Source organism: Condylura cristata, unplaced genomic scaffold (genome assembly GCF_000260355.1).
Source record: "Condylura cristata isolate star-nosed mole 26May11 unplaced genomic scaffold, ConCri1.0 scaffold00012, whole genome shotgun sequence".
Taxonomy (NCBI): domain Eukaryota; kingdom Metazoa; phylum Chordata; class Mammalia; order Eulipotyphla; family Talpidae; genus Condylura; species Condylura cristata.
Window position 1 is genome coordinate 16,112,058 of NW_004567113.1, and position 15,473 is coordinate 16,127,530.

General features: G+C 36.0%; 1 protein-coding gene across 1 annotated transcript in view; it reads right to left on the minus strand.

Annotated features, from left to right (window-relative positions):
- Positions 1–591: 591 nt before the first annotated feature.
- BMP2K (BMP2 inducible kinase) overlaps positions 592–15,473 on the minus strand; it is a 110,945-nt gene continuing 96,063 nt past the window's right edge. Inside the window, exon 16 of the mRNA XM_004681190.2 lies at positions 592–6,203. Coding sequence (XP_004681247.1) covers positions 4,762–6,203 — 1,442 coding nt within the window. The 3' untranslated portion in view covers positions 592–4,761. The remainder of the gene's footprint in view (positions 6,204–15,473) is intronic.

Sequence of the window (15,473 nt, forward strand, 5' to 3'; positions counted from 1 at the left end):
CGCAGCACTGAGAAACTAAAGCCACTTCCTCATGAGTTCGATTCCCGCCTGCCCCGGAGGTGACCACATGGTGTGGTAGACCTCTCCTGGCCTGCCCACGGCTCCCCTCAGCAGTGTACTTCATCGATCTGCCTGTTCTGCTCCCCACTCTGTCTCTGGTGAAGCCTCTCGCCGTCCCTGAGCCTCTGGCCTGTAGCCCAGTTCTGAATGCACAAATAAATAAATCTTTAAGAATAAATAAATTACACGGGGGCCCTCTGCTGGCACAACAGCTTAGGACACAGCACTGCAAGCTGGCCCCAGCCACCTCCGTGCAAGTTCGATCCCCAGCCCTGGAGGTGATCCACATGGCACAGCAGACCTCTCCTGTCCCACCTGCTGCTCACCTCAGCAGCATACTTTTTGTCAATCTGCCTGTTCAAAAGGTCCTTCAAAGATTTGTCTTGCTTTACCTTCATCATTAAAAGTACTAGCAATGTAATACCTGTACAAACTGTAATATTATTGCAAAAATGTTTTTTATTTCAATCCTAAACTATACGATCTTTAATAGAGATCTAATGCTATTCATTTTTATTTTTCCACAGGCTGATGTACATAGGTGTTTTATGTCTGTTGAATGGATGAAGGAACTGAATAGAATTTTACATCCAAACCTTTTAGTAAGAAATAATGAAAAACTCTGAAGTCACTGATTATAAAGAATATGCAATCCATTTGGGATTTATTGCAATTAAAGAAAGCAGATTATTAAAACAGTAGGTATGATAAATACAGTAAGAAAATAACTTTAAATTTCAAACAAAACATAGGGGACAGAATTCAGTCATTAAGAATCAGCAACGTAAAGTCAACAAAGTAGTAAAACCTGTTAGTGCTTAATTAGATAATAGGGAAAAGAATAAGCCACTGATTCTATCTCCTAACAGTTTCCCAGCTATATTAGAGGATTGAAGTTACTTCAGAAAGTAGTTTTGTAACAATTAGAAATATAATAAAGATGTATATCAGACTTATTTAAAAGTTAGTTCTTTGCTTAGTGGTACATAAAAGCCTTTAGAAAATTCAAGTTTAACAAAAAAATGGAAGTGTAATCAAAGAAAGTGCACTTAAAGCTGTTTGCCAGCAATTAAAAAGTAGCTTACTATTACTATACTGCTTACTACTAGATGACTTTTCAATCACAAATAATCATAGTAATAAAATCTTTTTTCAAAAAGTAGAACTATAAATTTTAAAATAAAAATAACCCAAAATGATGATCCTTTGCATTTTCATCTACTTTATTATTCTTTTAGTGGCTTTGAAAACCCTCACTAGGAATGAATGTTCTTTTAGAAATGATTGTGATTGCAATTCCATTTAAAATAAGATTCACATTGACTGCATGTGTGTGTGTGTGTGTATTTATCATAATATATAAACACCAACAAGTATAAAAATTTCCAAATAAACTATCATCTTTTTCTCACAGTAGATAATGTCTCATTCTCACAGTAGATCTGTTAGCTCAATATTAGACCTAAAATGAGTAATTTTGCTAAGAAGTTCCCTGTACATTCTACATATAGTAAAACAAATGTACCCAAACTCCTCAGAACTAGTGATACTTACTAACACGTGTGTACCTTCTAACTGCTTCTGTGAAGTACCAAAACCTTAAACCAAGCAGAGTAGCTACGAAATTAAAAAACAAAAAAACTGCTCTGCCTGGTATTACCAGAGCAGAAGAGTGGGTTTCAACCTTAGTATTTTCTACCAGCAAGATGAAGACAACAGTCTATCACTCAAACTATAAACAGGTTAAGACCAAAAGGTATTATCTACAATTCCATCACTCTCACACACTTACATACACAGTGCAGACCAGTGGAAAATTACACTATTTCCTGATAAGTACTTTCTACTTAAAATTTCATCCAGCTTCTCCACCCTTATATGTGTGTATGCATGTATGTATGTATGTGTAGACACACCAAGCAACTTTTGTGCCTTAGCAGATAGATACATTCTTCACTGCCATAAGCTGGTCTTTTTAATATTAACAATTTGCTGAAGGGAGATTAACATAAATAAGTGGTCCACCTTTAAAAGGATTATTCAGAATCAATAAGCATTTTTTAAAGCTGGTAGGACAAAATTAACTTTGGCCTCAGAGTTTTGATAGCTCCATATTTTGCTCCTCTTAGGTGATGTTCAAGTATAACAGGTTTAGAGTTATGACTACTTTACATGCTAAAGCAACATGGGATACCTGATTAATAGAATAATTGCTTTTCAACTTTCCTTCAAAAACTGGACCATCCCATAATCAAGCCAAATTTCTACTGAGTGCCAAGTATAAAGCTCTTTCACATGCCTGGGGAGATTTGTTTCATAATTCTCATAAAGAAATTACCTGGGCATCAGCTGTGAGCAATGAACTACATCCTAACTATGTGGGAGAAGATGACTCAAGATGAAAAGCAACCCTATTTCTATCATCCTTGGGAAAAGTCTCTACTTCAACACAAATAATCTACCCCACCCCTACCCTCCACCCCCATTTCTATCTAAGGAATCCTAAATGTTTCAAAAGGAAAGTCATTGTGGTGTGACATAATATAGCAACATCTAAGTTGCTCCTTAGAATTTAACATTATAAGTCAAATTGTATCATTGTCTAGATCATTTTTAAATATTCACTATACTGGAAAGGAAGCACAAAGCCTTGTATCAGACAAGCTCTAGGTAGTTCATATTTACCCAAGGAGTTCATATTTACCACTAATTCATCTACTACCCCTTCTAAATTATGAGACACATGAGGTCTAGCGGATCTAGTCAAAGATGCCTATTGTGTACATCAACCAACAGATTTTCACTTAAAATTCTTGTTTGATACAAACCTACTGTATAGTTCATGAATTTACTATGTGCAATCATCAACTCTTCACTTTTAAAAGAAAGTATCTCTTGAATCTACTTAGTAAAGTTTTAAAGATCATCTACTTGTACATTTTGTATTAATCAACCTGAGAATCAGGAAAAATAAAGGTGCAAACATAGTATTTGCCTTTGGCACAAGGACAAGTAATTGGTACACTAAAAATACAACTCTTAAGCAATAATGTAATGCTTGGTTGGCCTCAGTGCCTGTCCACCAATTTGTGATTTCAAATATAAAAAAGAGGCGCAATAAAAAGTGAATAAATTGTTTATAGTTACATATACTTTGCTTAGAACTGTGAAAACAAATAGTTCATCCCAGTCAGTGGCACTATGATAGCTTCTAATATTACTTATAAAATACATTTTAATTGAATTCAAAGCATTCAGTTCATTTAAAATACAGAAAGCCAGGAGAGTGCCAGGTAGAGTTTCCACCTCCTTTTAGTAAATAGCTTGAACAGTTCTAAAAACTTCTGTATGTTGATTTAACAGAACAGTTAATTATAACTGAAAATAGCTGGAGACACAGAAAGCACAGTTACTGTATTCACATTAATTCACCTATGTAACTTCTATCTTATTAAACAATGTCTATAAAATCTCAAGTTTCTAATTAGAATCTGTGGTGTAAAAAAGAAAGGCAATTTGGTAGATGGATTCTGTTCACGAAGGACACAATTAACTAGTGAGGTTTAGATGCTAGTCCCTCGTTACGTACCTTACAGCCATTTTCAGATCTTGTGTTATCAGTGCAGAGGTACTTGGAGCAGGACGTGTTGAGTCCTCCCTATAAGGCTTTGTGGGTTTCACTGTTCTGTGCACTTAAAACTACTCCACCCTCCAAACCTAACTAAAAAAGTGTTGATTACAACTTGGGGGACATTTGGGGAAGGTGGTATTTTAATAGTGTGTATTATTAAATGTAACATGATTTGACATTAGCCTCTTTAACTGAGGATTTCAGGAACATTTCTTCCTGAAATAAAATTTTGATAGGACCTTTGTCCTCGCAAGATTTTAAATAACCTGCTTTTATTGGGGGCATGATAAAAGTTTTAGGCAAGAAGTTATTCAAAAACAAAACATAGTGTTTTCTGAAGTACTGAGTTTTTTACCTCTCTTATATATATTTTTTTCTTTTACATTTTCCAAATGTCAAATAATAACCTTTAGTTCTTGTTCTAGCCTTCCATACAGATAGTGCATATTAATGGCACTTGTTTTTTTGAATGCAATGAGTGTTAGGCACAATAGTCATTAACTTCTGGCTCTGCTTTGGAGAGAAAGGTTTAAGGACTGAATTATCTGCATTGTCCAGATAATGACTTTCCAACTCATTTGGGGAAAGTAGACCTGTTGACTGTGTGGAAATTAGAAGAGGCATTTTTAAAAATCTACAAGTGTAAACCTGTGTATGGAAAAATAAGCTTGAGTTTAAAACGCTGGGTTCTGGCATAAACCTAGGATATAACACACAAATGTGACATTCTATTAGAGAACTAACCACACAGTTTCCCAGTTCCCTCTCAGTGGCCACACAACTAGGAAAAGATACCATGTGCTTTCCCCGGATTTCTGTGCTGTCAGATCAGCGGCTGAAACCTGGTTGGAGTATACAATTCAGCTCTTTCTTCTGCTTGGCAGAGGCATCCAGGCCTACCTTGTCGTTTCCTTCCTTTTTCTATTTGGTTTATTTTAAAATCTCCTATTCTGATTGACCTGTCAGAATGAATGCTATAAAGAGCTATACAAATAAATTTTCTTTCATGGTCATAAAACTATTCATACTTTGTTTGAAACAGGAGTTAATGCCAAATCCATCAGAATGATCTACTGTTTAGAAGGGAATGGAGCAGCACCAAATGGGTCTAATTCGACTGACTGGGATTGTTGGGACTGATGAGAAGTGATGCTGTGCACCACGAGTTCTGTAAAGGGCACAGCCCCAAAGTCATCCATTTTCAGCGCATCTACACTATGAAATGACCCATGCAGTGAATTAGGCCTTGGCCGCCCAGGCAGGGCAGTATTGTGGTCAGCACGGATGTCACTCAGGCCCTGATGGGGAGGGTGCCATGGCACGTCTGGAGGATGGAAGGGCTTGGCACCAAAGGGGTCCAATAGACTCTCCTCTGGGGGCAAGACAGTGCCCCTGTCTTTCCCATCCGTCAGTGCAACACTGATGTTCTCCTTGGAATCTGAGATGGTTAAAAACTCATTGCTACTTTGAGAGTCTCGGCGGCCCACTTTTTTGTGCCTACGAGCCCTCTCTGGAGTGCGATAGATAGGCTTCACAGTCTTCTTTGTGCTAGTTGGTGTGCCATGATGCCGCTTCCCATTGCTTTTTGACATGTCCTGCTTTGTGCGCCTTTGGCGAGAAGACAGTTTCTGTAAGCTGCGCTGCTTGACTTTTTGTTGCTGACTCCCAGTTATCTCCTCAAATGGCACAAGCCCAAAAATATCCTCATTGCTTTCACTTTTACTTGTTGGTGTGGGGAAGGGTTGAAATGGTGTGAAGCCAAATATATCTACACTTTTCGGGCAAACAGGGAGAATGTGGGCTTCAGGCTGCACTGCCTGGCAATCTGCTACGTTTACCTTCTTGCTAAAGGGGGCCTTCATGAAAACATCAAATTCCTCTTGCTCCAGCCCCTCCGTAGAGAAATGCATCTGTGTAGAGAGGTTCTTTTCATTCTCCCTTTGCTGGGGCTGCTGCGCTTGCACTGCTGAGAAAGGCACAGCACCAAACACATCAAACTCTTGCTTGGGGGTCTCCACTCCAACATCAGAGGGCAATTGGATTGGGGTGAGCACTGTTAAATTATGATCTGGGACTGGCCCACTGCCAGATTTATCTCTGTAAACAGGGCTCTTGTCACTGTAGTTTGCTTTGACCTGCTCATAATCAGAATCAGAGCTATGTTTCTCTTCTTCCTCCTCATCTTCAGAATCCATGAGGAGAGGCCTATGACCCAGATTTTCAGGCTCAGTGTCATCATCATTAAAATCTCCTTGTTCTCCCTGAAGAACTTCTTCATCTTCTTGCTCTTCATCTTCACTACTCTTAGGAGAAGGTGGATCTGATTCAAAATCACTTTCAGATTCATCATTCCCCTTTTGCACTTGACCCTGTACCGACAAATTCTCTGATGGTTTCCTGCAGCCAGGTCGGTGATCTTTAGATACTGGACTTGCTTTTCTGTTCTTGATAGGGGTTGCAGTGCTCTTTTCTTGATTCATGGATGAGTGTTCCATTTTCTTTTCTGGAGAACCTGAAAATTCAAAGAAAAATTATTACACAGCTTCAATGCATTTCAAAAACCATTTGCACTGAACATTAGTATGTACTAACATGAAGCATTACAAACCCCTCCTATCAGTTCCCACAATTCTTGTCATTTTATTTAGGGAATATACTTGTCCTCAACTAGATGGCTAGGTCCTTTAGTGAAGACAGACTTTATTCTTTTCTCTACCCTATAAACCTCCTATTCATCATATCTGTCCATCACGGACAACTGATGTATTTTATCCGTTGCATCCAGAAAAGAACTCTTAATAGTTAAGACAAGGCTCTCCTACCATCAGAATGAAGCTATTCAGCTAATTTCCCCTGCTGAGATTCCACAATCTAAATAGCCTTCTGCTTATATTTCAACTCTATTATAAAGCTAACACTTGTATGTTAATTGCTACATATACCATGTGCTATTTCATTGCAATAATCTCTTTTAAGCTGGCAATTTGGAATTTCTTGTTAACTAGTATCTTATGAATTGGGTTAGATAAACATCCCCAAAGCATGATCAAAACTAAGGATTAGGCATTTAATTGAGGCTGCACATGTATATATGCCCTCTCTAGGTAATGTGCCCTTCTTTAAGTACAAATCTATACCAACAGACACTAATGAAAACATACTGCTTTTTCAAATAATCTTACTGTCAGTGTGTTCACTGTATTATAAGCAATTACATCAAATAAAGCACTATATAATGTACTAAAGACAGTATATTAATTCACATGAAAATATATTGGTATATTAATTTTAGAGGTAGGGACCAATTTGTATTGATCCATCATACATCTATTTATCATGCCTTCCTGTCCTACGACAAAGAACAAAAATTTTCAAGGTAATCAGCTAGGCCTGGAAATACCATCTGTAGCCATGAAAACTAATTACAATGAAAGGACCTTTACTTTCCCCTTTACTAACATGGTAGTCTTTATGGAGCCTGAGTTATTTCCTTCTCTGAAAAGTCAGCACTGTTATCTTTCTACCACTCTATTTCTTCTTGATCATTTTTGTAGCGCCTGCTCCATCCCCATCATCATCCCCTTAGTTGCGTATGTCCTGCTAAGGACTATCCTTGCCTTTCTCTTTCAATGTCTTTTCTTGGATCTTGACTACTTTTGTGGTAATATACACACACATAATAACCAGTCCTCAAATACTTAACCATGAATACTCTAATACTTGTTTACCTTACTCGTCTCATACTTATCAGGATCATGTATCCTACCATTACTTCAAGCTCAATAATTTGAAGAGCTCATCTTCCTTCTTAAAATGTGTTCCTCACCAGTTCAGCAACTGATACCTCCAAGTACCTAATTTTGCAAAATGGCAGAAATCTGGACTCCACTTTGCTCTTCCCACCCAATACCTAAATCTGTTTCCTCCTCTTCCTCTGCCACTTGTCTGTTCTTATCCTCTTTATCTCTCACCTAACATTTTAGCCTCCAAGCTTGTTTGCCTGCCGCCGGTCCCCTATCCTTCAAACTGCTCTTTTATATTGTCACCAGGATGACTTTTCTGTAACACTGATCATGTAGCCACTGCTTGCCATCTATCAAGAGATGTCTCGAGGTCCAACTTTTTCCAGCTAAAGGTGACATTCTCTTCCTGGTACCTGTCCTATGTCTTCAGTCTCAGCCCCTCTTCTCTCCCAGAGCTATTATTCATCATAGCCACACCTGAATTGTGCCTACTCAAACTGAGGAACTGAATAGATTTCTATTTAAAAAACATTTGAGTTTTCTCAAAAGGAGATGCTATCTCATCTCCTTAAGTTTACTATTATAAACTCAGAATTGGACATATTTGATGTCAAGGGACACTTTGCTATTTTAACATCTCTCTACACTGCAATGCCATGCATATAGCTCAGTCTGGAGGTCCTTCTAGTGTTCTCACTCCCACCTTTACACATTTATAGTTAGAGATAATTTTGAGTTCAGAATTTAATCACATTTTTTCATTTGAATGAACAAGATACAGGGCACTTTACTCTGTGCTCTATACTGATTATACATTAGTCAATAAAACAAACATGCCCTCTGCATTCTGGACTTTACAATCAAGTGTGTGAGAAATGAGTAAGTAAAACAACTGACTGGCACTGTAAAATAGCAGTAGAGAGAGGTACGCAGACCCACTCAAAACAGTCACCCAAGGACTCCTCAAAGAGATGACAGTTAGAATCCATCCACACAGAGGACACACAGTAAGCTGTTCCCAGTAAAGCTATAGCATATGTGAAGGCTAATTCAAGAAAGAGACTGACATGATTGAGATACTGACCATGGACCAGTATAGCTGGAGCAGGGTGAGAAAGGTGATGCTACACAGATAATATGGAGTTTGGATTTTACTCTAAAGTCATTGTGCAGTCAGAGACCAGTATTAGACTTTACTTAAAATGAGTATCATGGTCAGATCTAAATTTCAAGAAGAAAACTTCTATGTCTAGTAGCCTTATTTTAAATCCTAACAGATGAAAACCAAATCAAATGCAATTTCTTAAGTTTGACTTCTCAATATAGCATACTTCTGATATTAAAAACAAAGGTAGTGGGCTATAGGATTTAGGACACTTCTCTTATGCTTACAGACAAATCATTCTAACATTTCCCAAAAGAGCATCTACACTGTTATTGTGTCTCTACCCCTACTCATCTGGAAAATGCCAGTAATGTTAAGGTGCTTACACCCTAAATAAGTGCTGAATTTTATGAAACCAAGGATTTCTCAATTTGCTTCACTACAAACACCTTTTATTTTCAAGTAAAATGTAACTTGCTAACGAAGCTAACAATTAAGAGGTAACCCTCTCCCTCAACTCAGGGTGAAGACCCAGCTGGACAGGTACTGTGAAGAAGCTGTGTCAACAATAAAAAGCTGCCTCAGGGCAAATCTGTAACTTCAAAGAAAGACTTCAAGGTCTGTAGCACTGCTAAAACTCCTAGTTCCCAGAAGATAAGGCTATAAATAGAGATGGTAAACTTTAATGGCTTTCTTTGTTTCCCTCAATGCATAAACAACATAATATAATAACTGGACATCTTGCACTGACCTTTTTCTGTAAAAACCCCTGAAAATGTTTTCCTTGCAGACTGTGTAAAATCCTCATTGAGAGCTCAGCTGTGTGAGAAGCAGAGCTACCTGAAGGCTCTTCCTTAGATTGAGTCCTTTAGTCTTGATTCCTTAATGAACTCATTTACTTTTGCTTGCCTTCTATTTACTTAAGTCAAAACCTTCATAAACAATTTTGCAAAAAGCAATTGGGAAAATACTGCTCTACAAACTTTATGGGACTATTTCCAGGGCAGATAGGCTCTGAATGTCTACAGTAACACTTAACACAGGATTTCTTCTCTAAAGCATCCTTCAGCTGACCTTCTTGTTATTCTTAGATTCTGATGCCAGCCATGAACTGTTTCCTTTACAACACTACTTACCAAATTACACCTGTCACTTTCTGCTTTCTCTGCATGCCCTTTGTCAATTTCTCAAAGTGATATCAGGGACAAACATTTCTTTATTGTAAAGTGCATTACAGATTTTAATTTGTGGATATTCATTTATAGGATTTTTTTCACTTACCATTTTTAATGATCAACACAGTCCATTATTGTGATAAAACATGAATACATAATTTTTAAGTATTTAACTAAAGAACTTGTAAAGTTGTTTCTAGTTTTCCAGCATTCATTTAAATAATCATGCACTTTCTCCTTGAAAGGAACAAACATCAACTTTTTTTCAATTATCAATTTCATTTTATCCATTTAGGATTATTCTCTTCTTTCACACAATGAACACACAGCTAATAAAGTTAACCCAGCAATAATCTGAAAAGATCACAACTATTCTTCATTGCTCTTGCACACATAAAGTGTAATAACAGCTTCAACTTCCTTAGATTTGTTTAAAAAAAAAAGTGAACTTAAAATAGTGTCTTCACCCACAGGTGACCTGGTGATGGGAAACCCGCGAGGATTACAATTGAGATGGGAAAAAAAAAAGTACAAAATGATGTAAAAATTAACTTATAAAAATTTTTTAAAAAGTATAAAAAACTTAAAAATAATGGTTATGGTTAAAAATACACAGGATAAATTTTTATTAATAAGGCAACTATGGCAATTATTTTCTAGTTAAAATATACTGGTTAAACATTTCTGTATAAATCAATAATAATAGTAATTAAAAATAACATGTATACTACAGAAGACCCATAAGGAATTATAACTGCACAACTGTTGGTCTATAGCATATAAGTGAACATAGTTGATTCAAATAAAATGTAATTTTCGTTAAACCAAAAAAAAAAAAATAGTGCCTTCACACACAGTAAGCAACAAAGAAAAGTTACCATCTTCAACTCCATGGCAGGGGTAAATTCAATTAACTTATCCAGCTACATTTTTTGACTCAGTGACTGAAAGTGTATCTAAGTGAGAAGGAAGAATGGGAAAGAGAGAGAGACGTGGATTTAACTGTCTACCTAATGTAAGAATAGTTCAGATGCACTTTAAAACTGACCAGAAATTAACAGATAAATATACCCACATAGGTGCATTTTGAAGTGGTTTCAGATTACATCACTATGGGCAAGTGAGGAAATTTTCTGTTGGTGTAGACAGACTTCACTCTCACCTTACTAAAAATAAAACAATAGAATATTTCTTCAAATTCCTTTATCTCTCATGTTCTCATAACCCACCCTGATATTGTTAAAATGTTCTTTCTCCATCCCTTCCATTCCTTCACAAACTGTTGCTGAGTCTAGGGCAGGAATGAGTCCAGCAACATAACAACAACTTAAAAGTTAAGCACTACTCAGCACAATTTAAGTACAAGGGGACATCTCTTCCAGCACCTCCTAATAAATTAATTCTAACAATTTGACAAATTACAACAATCCTAGCTCGGGTTTCCCTTTTATAGGAATAGGAAGCAACGTGAGTATCCTTTCTTCATTATGAAACTACAGAACTGAGAAAAAAAAATGGAAATTGTATGTAAAATTTTATTTCACTATATTACAAACGTCTAAGTACTTACTAGGCACTAGGCTATCAAAATAAGTACCACAAGTAATAAAGTTGCATACAAATGTACAACTGTATAGCGCACAGTTAAGACTGCCATCAACCTTTAGAGGTTGTTCTTGCCTAAACATTGTCATACATTATCTCTGAACTAGCCCATCAGTAAGTCCCCACAGCCTTTGAGTAAAAATGTTCTATAAGGTTTGTGATTATCTTTCTTTTCAATTTTATTAAGCACATCTTCAAAACTATTCCTCTTGCTTTCCATGTAAGGTCTCTGTCATGACTTTTCCCCACCACTTCAAGCTCTGCATTGCTACTTCCCAAAATAAAATGCTCAGTCCTTGGCTTTCTCTTTTCTCTACCTACATCTTCCTTTGGGTGACATTGGTACTGTTTTATAGTGTTAACGATACTTCAAAAGCATAAAACAAGAAGAGATTTTAGATATTTTTCAGCCTCTTTTTATATATAAAGAATTTGAAACTAGAAAGATGAAAGACTTGTCCAAATTTACAGCAAATCCATTAAGGCCATAGGTGACTTCACTGCTAGTAAGACTAATTTAAAACACATCAGTACACCACTTAAACTACCAATGGAACATTGCCACTAATAAATATTCAATATATCATCATCAGTCTCCTATAAAATATTAAATTTGTTTTGCATTTCTTTTGTATCCCCTATTTTACCAAGCTGTATCTGAAAAAAGATGTATTATGTGTGTATGTGTGTGCATGTATGTGTGTATGTATGTACGTGTGTATATATGTGTACACAGAAAGAATGTGCATTGTATTGTTAACATTTTAACAAACAGTGTTTTGTTTTGTTGAAGTGTAGGTTAAATGCCTTGCATTGATCCATTTTACAGTCCTCAGGGTTAAGTCCCATCAATAGCACAAGGCTTTATAATCAATTCAAAGAATATTCAACTTCACAAAACCCATGAAAACATACCACAAGCCCTCAAGTTCCTCATCTATTAAGGACAATAATGGAAATTACCTGATAGGTAGAATTGGGCATTAAATAACTAAATAGTACTCATCTTACTTAATGAAAGGTCATGAAATATTAGTATGTATGTGTAAGAGAGAGAACATTAGATTACCAAAGAATACTTTGAATATAAATTAATTCAGCTGGGATTATATGACATAAAATGATGAATAAGACAATTCCTGACTTTGGGAAGCTTATTGTTCACTTCAACAGTTGTGAAATGCTATGTAATCATTCTGATCCTATCAATCTAAAAAAATGACTGAATAAAGTAAGAATGATTAGGACATTCTGAAAAACAAGTACCTCTAGCAAAATGAATTGAAGAACATGAATTTACCTATTCCATATTAAGTTTTCATAAATGGAACTTTGCAGGTATTAATATTTCATTGACATCATATTCTTGCACAGTCTAAAAGAGAATTCCAAACTCAAAAGATAAAATGTATAGCCAATGACTGACATTGCATTTCTGAGGCTACATTTTCAACAAATACTTCATGTTAGAGATCCTAGTTAATGCCACACTATTTTAAACATTGCAAAATGTGCAGTCTTGAATTTACAAATGAACTTTTACAAACTATACCAAAAATTCAAAATATATATTTAGAAAATGTCAAGAATGTGGACAGGGGCATGGTTTCATCATACTATTAAGATTACCACTTTCCTAATCAGTTTTCAACATTTAGAGAATAGTTCTTTTAGTTATAAAACAGATGGTGCATTTTTTTTTTTAAGATTTATTTATTTGTGCATATAGAGCTGGGGTACAGGCCAGAAGCTCAAGGGCGGTGAGAGGCTTCACCAGAGACAGGGTGGGGAGCAGAACAGGCAGATAGACGAAGTACACTGCTGAGGGGAGCAGCGGGCGGGCCAGGAGAGGTCTGCCACGCCATGTGGTCACCTCTGGGGCAGGCGGGAATCGAACTCATGCGGAAGTGGCTTTAGCTTCTCAGTGCTATGCTTTAACCCGCTGCGCCACCAGGGAGGCCCCAGATGGTGTATTTTTAATTAGCTTCTAAGTTAAAGGAAATTTTGTTTGGATGTTTTCTTTATCAAATTATAGCAGATGAATGGTTTGAAAACTGCTAGTGTAATTATATGCCTTCTGTTGTCTCATCTTTTAGAGCTTAAGGGCGGGGCTATAAGACTTCAAAGCTCACTTTGAATTGGTAGCATACTGCCTGCCATTATTTCTCAGCAATTTACCACTCCAGGCCCAAAGGATTAGTGGATTAAGAGAAGGTTTTATCAAAATCTGTACTATTTCTCTGAATGCAGGGCAAATGAATGTTTGAGTGTAAGAAGAGAATCCTACTAGTTATGAACTATATTTTCCAATCAGATTAAAAATGTTCCAGACTGACTTTTCTATCATGTTATGCAAATTTTTTTTTTTTTTACTTGAAACATTCTGGAAAGTTTAATCAGACAAAGATGAATTCTTACTTATAACCCATGCAACCTTAAGCAAGTTATGGACCTCCTTTGAATCTCAGAGAAAATTCAATAAATGCTGTTATTACAGATATCCCATAATAAAAAAATTCTTGATCTACAATTACATACTAGAATCTAAAGGCATAAGCAATACACTTTATCACAGCTCATAAAATGATCTAGCATTTGTACTGACAATCTGTCAAAGTTTATGTTCCAACAAATATTTGCTATAAATAATGTATCCTTTCCCATTACTAAACTCAAACTTTGTATTAAACAATGGCATCTATGGGATAGGTCAGTCATTCAATTCTTATCACATACTCCTTCTAGAGAATCTTTCTAAAAGGCCTAATTTTATTCCTTTCCTGTTTAAAGCGCTAACAGTTCTGTCCAAAGCCTTTGCATCTAGGACCCATTTCCTGCTTAATTTCCCCCTCACAAGGGCCATCCTCAAATGCCTGCACTTGCCTAAACATACTGATCTGTCTCAGGCCTTTGATCACAATTGTGTTCTCTGCTATGAATGCCCTGCCTTATCTTCCCATAAATTCATACATATATTCATTTCTCAAGGCTTACCTCAAGTAACCTCTTTTCCAAGAACTTTCCTCATTTCCCAATCCCAACCCAGAGTGTATTCATTAAGTATGTATCTATCTTAGCACCTGCAACCATAAATTGATAAAAATTTCCATGTCTATTTGTATGTTGAATTCTCGTGAGGCAAGAGCTTTAATCAACACTATACTACTTTTAGAAGAAACAGTAATTTTTAATATAACTAGGTCCTCAATTATTTCTAAGACTATCCTTACGTTAGCTAAAGCTAGAAAACTGGAAGTAAAAGAAATAAGCAGAATGCAAATGTAAAATAAAACAGGAATAATCTGGACATGGTTGAGCATTTAGCAATGTAAAAATACTAGGAAAACATGACATTAAATGGAAGAAAAAAGAATCAAAAGTTTTATATATACTAAGTTTAAAAAAGATGTGTAAGTAAAATGAAAACAAAATCAAATAGTAGCTGTCCAGTTAAATAAAGTGTTTATAAATATTTTGTCCTAAATTATTCAAGGTTTTTAATGCTATGGTTGTACATATTTTTATTACAAATGCTTAATTCAATTACAGTATAGATGATTTTGTATGCTGCTACATATTCTTCATTATGAACACTTTAAAAGTAGCTGCACTAAATTTCATCTACTACATAGATTGTAATTTAATCATTTACTTAATATTGGGTGCTTAGGATGCTTTTAATTTTCTGCTACTACAAAGTCATATTGAACATGTTTATTTTTTGGTTTTTGGATTTGTTGTTTCTTTCTCCAAATTTTATTTTACTTCTGTAGGGTATGTTCCCAGAAATCAGACTAATAAAAATCAAAGAACATACTTTGTTAACAAACTACTCTCCAAATAAGTTGTACCACTTTATAATACCATCAGTAATATATTAGCATGCTAATTTCACTCATATTATAAGCACTGTATATAGAAATGAATGTGCTACAAACTAACTCCACATTGCAATGATTAACTTAATTGTACTTCCCCCCCCCAAAAAAAACAAAACAATATATTTAAATCAAGGGAAGTATCAAAACTCTAGAATTAAGCATACCAAGTATAAAAGCAGTTTTAAGGCCCTTCCTGGTGGCGCAGCGGGTTAAAGCACAGCACTGAGAATCTGAAGCCACTTCCGCATGAGTTCGATTCCCGCCTGCCGCCTG